The sequence below is a fragment of the Xenia sp. Carnegie-2017 genome, unplaced genomic scaffold (genome assembly GCF_021976095.1).
Source record: "Xenia sp. Carnegie-2017 unplaced genomic scaffold, XeniaSp_v1 HiC_scaffold_24, whole genome shotgun sequence".
Classification (NCBI taxonomy): domain Eukaryota; kingdom Metazoa; phylum Cnidaria; class Anthozoa; order Malacalcyonacea; family Xeniidae; genus Xenia; species Xenia sp. Carnegie-2017.
The window spans coordinates 15,621,172-15,629,652 of NW_025813487.1; the positions used below are offsets into that span (position 1 = coordinate 15,621,172).

The 8,481-nt window shown below is 35.6% G+C and overlaps 2 protein-coding genes across 2 annotated transcripts; both read left to right on the plus strand.

The window, feature by feature from the left end:
* Nucleotides 1-966: 966 nt before the first annotated feature.
* LOC124450628 lies at nucleotides 967-4,214 on the plus strand. Its single transcript, XM_047001253.1, has 5 exons — nucleotides 967-1,226; nucleotides 1,438-1,494; nucleotides 1,866-1,980; nucleotides 2,530-2,663; nucleotides 3,724-4,214. Exons 1-5 carry the CDS (start codon nucleotides 1,071-1,073, stop codon nucleotides 3,943-3,945), a joined length of 684 nt encoding a protein of 227 aa, XP_046857209.1. The 5' UTR covers nucleotides 967-1,070; the 3' UTR covers nucleotides 3,946-4,214.
* A 2,626-nt stretch (nucleotides 4,215-6,840) lies between these two features.
* On the plus strand, nucleotides 6,841-8,104 carry LOC124450630. Its single transcript, XM_047001254.1, has 2 exons — nucleotides 6,841-6,994; nucleotides 7,495-8,104. Exons 1-2 carry the CDS (start codon nucleotides 6,866-6,868, stop codon nucleotides 7,687-7,689), a joined length of 324 nt encoding a protein of 107 aa, XP_046857210.1. The 5' UTR covers nucleotides 6,841-6,865; the 3' UTR covers nucleotides 7,690-8,104.
* The last annotated feature ends 377 nt before the right edge of the window (nucleotides 8,105-8,481 follow it).

Here is an 8,481-nt window from a genome sequence, read left to right on the forward strand (position 1 = left end):
TTTGTTCGTTTTGTTGCGTTCATTATGTCAATTTTTTCTTGTACTATATGATGTACTACTATATAGTGACAAGTCGTTTGACTGACAAGTCTTTCTGCCAAACAAGTTTGGCGTGGAAAAAAACAAATTATTATTGTTGATGTTGTTGCATTCGTTTTGTTCGTTTTGTTGCGTTCATTATGTCAATTTTTTCTTGTACTATATGATGTACTACTATATAGTGACAAGTCGTTTGACTGACAAGTCTTTCTGCCAAACAAGTTTGGCGTGGAAAAAAACAAATTATTATTGTTGATGTTGTTGCATTCGTTTTGTTCGTTTTGTTGCGTTCATTATGTCAATTTTTTCTTGTACTATATGATGTACTACTATATAGTGACAAGTCGTTTGACTGACAAGTCTTTCTGCCAAACAAGTTTGGCGTGGAAAAAAACAAATTATTATTGTTGATTTTGTTGCATTCGTTTTGTTCGTTTTGTTGCGTTCATTATGTCAATTTTTTCTTGTACTATAGGATGTACCACTACTATATACTAATGCTTTGGTCTGATTTTTTTTGTACACGTACGACGAAGAGGAAATATGCAAAAGAACTACGCACATGTCACATTTTATCACAGTCTGCAATCTGAACTCGATAAAAGCACTTGGCTAGAGTTTGTTGGATACCGATTTAACGTAAATTAAGAACAATAGCTTTCTTTAGTATTTCATTTTTGTAACTTTCATTTTAGTAGATTTCAAACGAAAGGTCGTTCTAGCTGAGTGCGTGTTGGGTAAAAATTTGCCGTCATCGTTTGAGTACTATCTGTATTCTTGAACGAGATTATAAGGTCAATTTTCTACTGTCTCATTACGAAAACATTCATTTGTTGTTGAGGAACAGCTGACATGCCACGAGGCTGTGACGTTTATTTGCCAGCTCTTTGCCGTCAACATCTGATATGCAAATAGTCGACGATTGAAATCGTTTTCTATAATTACTTTGAGACGCTTATTTTGTGAGCAGATTGAAACGGGTTTGTTGCTTTGGAAAACAAGTGACTTTAACGAGAACAAAAACGGGAAACATGACAACGAGCATTTCACGTAGCATTGCCAACGGATCTGTCGTTGTTGGTGTTATCGAACTGGTTGCGGCGAGTGTTAGTGTTGTAGTCGGTATTTTTGCTATGTCTACATACTCCGGGCACTCATCTTCATCCGCTGGCATTTGGGTATTGGAAGTATGTGTACGACGAATCTTCTAGTTATAATATATGTGTTGCGTTTTCATTGAACTTTAACTCATGAAATGTTTTGAATAACACTTCTTATGTACTTATGAGTTTCCCTTGCATGGCATAGACACGAGAAAAGAAGATTTGCTTAGTGCAATGTTACTTGACCGAATTGTGAAGCGATCACACAGCAAATCGATACAAACTTTTCTTTTAGTGTCTAATCCCGGGTACGCTGTCCATTATCGCCGGTAGAACAAAGAATATTGCTGTCGTAAGTGTCATTTTTTTCTCTATTTAAAAATTGTTGTTGAAACAGCTTTTCGTTCATTTCAAAATCCTTCTTATCAGCTCATGTAAACGTCAGGTGTTTACTTGTAAAGTTTAGAACAATAATAAGGCCGTCGCTTGAACGTTAACTGGGGGAGGGGGGGTATTCATATATTCAGTTGTGCCCTAATGATTTCTTTTTAAAGCAATTCACTGAAGGAACTAAGCAATTTACGTTCAATTGAAATCAGTTGTGCACAACTGAATACATGCATGAACACCCTCCCCTCCCCCTGAATTTACGTTCTCAATACTGCCATGTATTGGTGCACCACTTCGACACTTACTCGTGAAGATTTCTATTTTTCAAAACAGTTCTCCTTCGCCTTGTTCTTCAATATTGTCGGCACAGTTGTATCGTCCGTGGCTGCATTGCTTCTTTTCTCGTTTTGGACAATACTTGTTGGTTCTGGGTGTAATCATGTCCAATGTAAGTTGGCTTAAGCCGTTCAATTACCGTATTATGTAACTGAAAATTTTAAATGTAGAGTTCACTCATACAATGTCGTGCATGCACACTGGCTTTCACTAAAATTTCTTTTTGGTCTTAAGTGATAAATAGAAAAATGTTTTATTGTGGAATCATGTGTATGAAAAGAGAATTTTTTAGAGAAATGGCATAAGTAATTGGTTAGTAATTTCAAGGATGTTTTGAAATCCGATAAAGTCCTCTGACATTTGCAAACACGACAAAGACTTTTTATGTTTTTTTTAAGGATAACAAAAATACAAAACAAATAAATTTAGAACCATTGTCTAGAACAAATATTTTAGTTTTTATTCTAGCAGGCATTCGCGATTGATTTCCAAATTTTCTTTGATTGATTTAATTGATCCACCTCGGATCAGTTTACACAGGCTTAAGAAAACTCATAGACCAATCAGAGCACTCGTTTTAACGTACTTAACTTAACCCTTGATCGGTAAATGTCAGTTGTGTATATGCCAGTTTGAATGTTATGACCACAATTTTTTTCAGACGGTTTCGACTGCGCTGTGCACCATAAAGTATACGCAATCGTTGTTATCCTGGCAGTTATGATGATCATCTTGGCTAGCACCAGCTTCATCGGTTGTATTATTGGCTGCTTTGCCACATGTTGCATTAACACAGTGAGATTATATGATATAATAATTTGTTGTATGTTTCTTTTATTGACTGTGATTGCTGCACCTGAAGATGTCTGATATAAACAATTTTTATTGGTTTTTTGACTCACGGATGATGCAGAGCAACATGTGTGAATCTTGTGGTAAACACGTATATGTATAAAACTGGATAACACAACTTAGTGCTTTACTTGAAGTCGGGTGGTGGCCATATTGGACTATCCACTTTTTCAATTTTTATATGGGTTTTATGCAACAAACTGCTACTCTCGCATTTATTTTGGATCATATGTTTTACTCTTGGGACAAGAAAGAATTATTATAATGACAAGACTGCAATAGAACGGTTTTGGGCAAAAACTCCTGTTTGCTAAATTTCGTATAGAAGTCAAAAGTTGGCTTCAAAATTTTCTAGGCACCAGAATTATGTTGCGTTACCCAGTCCTTATATATATCAGTAGTGGTTATAGAATGAGAGGAAGTTTAATAATGGGTATGACCAGCCTGCATTGCGCTTATTGTTGGCCTTCCAAACGGGCACGTCGGACCCCAAAATCAGGCTTGAGTCTTGTTCTTTTCATCTAGTTTTTGATGAATATTCGAGTTCTTTTCAAGTGTTAAATGACTTTACTTTAAAAGATATTTCTTGCTACACTATCTGCTTTGGCAAATACTAAAACACGCGATATCTTGTCCATATCATCAAATTACACTTGTTTCATTCAGATTTTTCAACTGCCACGAATATTTTTCATCTCATCCTTGAGAAACTTGGAATCGCTGCAATAGGAGCGAGCTGTTGTGATTTTCCTGCTGCATAGCAAAGTTTAATTCATAAATAAATAAATGAGTCAATGGGCTTTAATGTAATAAGCTGCTAATCAGTCGCCCACTTTCGTGTAATCATTTTTATGAACTTTGCAGCATGGTCGGTTGGTCAAATCAAATTATTCACATGTCTTGAATATGTTATCTTTATTATGTAAACAATTTTAATGTTATTTTAGTATGAAGTGCGCATGTCCAATATTCCTATGGTTTTTTCAACATGTTTTTCTTTCAGACTCCCGTGATTATTACCTCCGTGCCAGCTCAAACATCCACCATAATTGTCACTTCACAAACTTGCAGTCAACACTCGCAAAGTTATCATCCTATGACTCCACAGAATGTCAATGGTTCGATAACGCAGGCTTACACAGGTGTGCCGGTGCAAGCATTCGGGTTTCAAACTCCCTGTGTTACAGATGACGAAAAAGCTTTGATAAACAACATTGTACTTTAGGACTTAGGGAGAAGTTTGCTTAGCACTGATGTACCACATTAATACATCTGTATTGTTGTCGTTTGTAACGTGATGTTGTATAAATGTAGTGTTTTCTCTTGACTCTGTTTTTGACAGTACTGTTTTAACGTAGAACCCAGTCTACTAGTTATCCGACTCTGCCGAAATCCTTTGAGTGAGGCAAGTCGCCATCTTGAAAGGTGGCAAAACTGGCTGCATGTACAACTAAAATGTGCTTCTTTGGTCAATGAAATGTTTGATGAGATTGATGAGTTTGATGAAATGTTTTTTTTAACTTGCATTTAAATATGAATACTTTTGACGATATGAACGTAAGGAAAAAGCGTTCCTGTGCGTCTTTTGATATCCAAAACGTTACCGAATTTGATTGGATGGTGTGCAGTTATTTTATTCAAAAATATAACCGTTTTATTTAAATTATATTCGTGAAAACATGGTGTTAGCAATAGACGATTGATATTTTACGGCCTTTTTTTCCAAGTGTGGCAAAGCTAAAAGACAGTAGCGTATTGGCGAGAAGAAACTCCTACGTGTCAAGGCAACATTCAACATACCGATTTCATGGTAATTAAACAGATTATTATTTGTTCAGTGAGTTTGCTTAATCGGAAAAAGCTAGAGTTGACTTTTTGAAAATTTTAATCAGTCACTCACCTTAGCCGTCGGAAAAAAAATTCAAACAGTACTGCCTGGTTCAAAGGAGTAAAATGAGCGTGAAGGACAAGGCTTTTGTGTCTTGCTCTAGATTTTTACAAAGAAAAGACATAAGCTTAACTCTTTTCTTTGTCGTTTATGCCCCTGCTTATGTCGCATGCTTCGTTCATTGTTTTTGATTAATCTATTATCTTAGCTTGTGCTTATGCTCATTTCAGTCGTGTGAATACATACACAAACAAGCAAACCTATGGCTGACGTAACAAAACAAATATATTTTTTAATAAATTTGATAATCGCTAATCATTACCGTCTGATCAAATTCGTTTCTCAAATAGTTGAGAAAATTCATAAGCAAGTTGAAGTTTCTTCTACACGTATAGCGCGAATATTGAACTAAAATACAAAGAAATGATTTGAGCCAGAACGATAATTCGGTGGGGTGGATATTTATGCACGCTTATGATTCTTTGAATTTGCATTATGTACGTTCTTGAAGACATTTACCATAAAAAATTCTTGGTAGTATCCCCAACCAATAGCGATGCACTAACTAAAGGTATTTAAATATCAAATTGACATGCTTTAAATAATTTTGAGCTGCAGTTCTCTGCTGCAGAAATAAGACCGCTTGCATTGAGGAAGTTTGAAAGAAATCAAAGGTTTTTGTTGCCTGTTCATTGTTTCGACCAAAACCTAAATCATTGGCAAAAATGGTGATGACAAAAAGTACTGCGATTGGGTCCATTGTGACAGGATTGATTATGCTTGGTTTTGCTATCATCGCTGTTATTTGTGGCGCGATTTCGTCCAGCAAACTGTCTGGAAGAACTGCAGCCAATACTGGTCTATGGTCGCTTTACGTAAGTGTATTTTTAAAGTAAGATCAGTGAGCAGTTTTATGTTAACATTGCAAACTTAGTTTTCCTCTTTTGAACTTCAGATAGCAAGGCTGGTTTGTTTCTATACTAGGCTTTCTTCATATTGACGCCTTATGTGTTAGATTAACTTAACATCCTCAAAGCAACAGTTTATAACGACGAAATATTTCCATAGAGTTTCTGCAAGTAATGAAAGTTGATTAACTCAACGTTGTAAAGTTTAAAGCGCATTAAATAAACGCCATGTTCATTCTTCAGTCTTTCTCAGCTCTGTTCTAACGTGAACGATCCATATCAACAAACATATAACGACACTCGTTTTCTTTTTGTTAGTTTGCCGTGCCTGGAATCTTGAGTATTGTGGCAGGAGTTAATAAAAAAACCATTGTGGTAAGTTTGAGCTTATAACTCGTAGTGAGGGGTGAATTATTGAATAGATTTAAATGATGGTCAGGACAAGACGCAACATGCTACATCCAGGTGATTGATATATAGGTCAGTTTATCGCATCCTACAGAAGAAAGAAGACAATTTCACGAGATACTATTTGCGAAAGCAGATAATTCAGAAAACTGATGTGACTCTAGTTCGTTTGTTTTTTATTCCAAAGCCCTTTTTTTGTGTGTTTTTTAGATGGCGTTTGCCCTGTTCTTCGATGTCGTTGCCGTTATTGTTTCCAGCGTAGCAAGTGTTATTCTAATGGTCGTAACAATCGCTATGAAAAAAGTGAGGTCATCCCATTATCATTGCACAGATGTGGGTGATCAGTGTTATTGTTATGGTACAAGTTTTCGTTATACAACAGTAAGATGTAAGGCGTGTTTTGCTTTTTTAACATTGAGCGTTCTTCACTATGGAAGAAGATCAGACTCCGCTTGGCCTCAGTTTAAGGCTTTGCCATTTCAACTTATTGTGCCGGTGAAAACTGGAAAACTATCCCTGTAAAATTTACAAATTAAGACTTCATTATCTCTAAAATGTATTTCTTGCTTTGCGCGCGAAGACTTCACTGTATTCAGAAGGATAAAACTATAAAGGATTTTTACTAGAACAGGTTCAGATATCGGAGCCGTTTCTAGCTGAGTGAAATAGTTTAATGTTAAGTGTTGTCACATTACCAGGCTTTTTGTTGCTTTTACGCATTTTTTATTTCGCATCTTTTAGCTTGTATTAAACTTCTTGCCAAAAAATTCAATTCACTTTCCAAAGAAATCAGTAGAGCACAACGGAATGCATGAATATACACCCACCCAATTAATGTTCTAGTTAAGCCTAAGTTCTAATTAATGTTCTAATTAATGTTCTAATTAATGTTCTAGTCTGTTTTACATTTGTTAGTTTTTATATTTTCTCTTTCAGGGAACATGAAGTGCGACGATATTGACACAGTTTATTCTGTTTTTGTCGCTGTTCTTGTTATCTACATCATTCTAACTATAATTACTTTCATCGCGTCCATAATTGGATGTATGGGAACTTGTTGCGCACCACGTGTAAGTGTTTTTATCTTTGACGTCATGGCTTAGCCACTTAATCAGTCACGTGAGCATTACTAGAGAATGCGCTCTCGTCGAGGAAGTGCAGTGCGTGAAGTGCAAGTTGTGCTGTGTAATATGAAGTCCTCGAGGTTTTTATGATACTTTGACTAGGGTTTACAGTCAAACGCGTCTTGTAACAGTGTCCAAAGACCGTTCTTTGTGCGTTTAACAACGCTACAGTATTCAAATCAGCGGGAGATTATTTATTAATGGCGTAGCTAGCCTCAGTTATTGTTGGATCCATATTCATGTATTTTGAAATTTGTAATAATAATCGTTTTCAACAAAATTGAAAAATTAGCACATGCATATAAAAATACAAACTCGCTATATATAATTACTACTTCTCGTTTAGGATATGTCACGAAGATAAAATTAAGCACTTTTATTTTTAGTTATTCCCAAAATTTATTTGCCAACTCCTCTCTTCAATCACTTTGATATGTTTGCTGTAGGATCCTGTAGTGGTCGTGACCCCTGGTGTACCTGTTCAGGACGCAGGCGCTGTGGTCGTGACGTCCAATCAATCTTCAATCCAACCAGGTTATGTAGTGCAGCCAATGCCGTCCCAGGTCCCTGGGTATGGTTATGGCGTTCAACCTCCTCCATTACAGACCACGTATGTGAACAAGGTGGCGTTGTCGAATTAGGAAATCCATTCAGTTAATCAGTGTTTTCCAACTTTTTTTCATGCTTGATGTTTACATTTTTTCACATTAATAACAATTCGATAGTCATTTAATCCTAATGTAAATTTGTCATAAAAAAGACATAGCTGGTACGCAGTGGCAAAGTCAATTAGCATAAATATAATTGCCCAACCTAAAATATTTAAAATGGCCATAGACATCAAGCTGAAACCATCTCTTATTGTCCAAGGCAGTTCCATCCCACTAAATCTTATCTAATTCCATTCAACACCACTCTATCCCTTAACACAAAAATCACACAACACTGTCATCACTATACCTTGTAAATTATCACCCTGAATATAATGTATAACTAGTATATATGTTTTCTAACTTCCTACATGTATGTAATGTAATCTGAAAATGTTTTAAGCTATAGACGAAACGTTATTGTTAATAAAATTATATACCCAGGGCCATTTTAAAAGTTTTATTTTTGGGCAATTATATTTATACTATGAATTCGCTTTCCGCCTGGCAAATTCATTGTCAAAATATTGAACTATGCAAAAGGTCAGAAAAACGATATTGGAGAATTTTAATTTGGACACTTTAAGCGTTTACAACAGACTGTATTTTCTTTTAGTGACACATTGAACAGTTTTATTTCATAGTTTTTACAACAATCCCCATATGTAACTCTTGTTTAATCGGGATATCTGTTGAAATTGTGAGGAATCTTCTTTAAACATTGATATACTTTCTTGCTGAATTTGCTGAATTTATCTCCTCATAAAAAATGCAAAAGTCAGG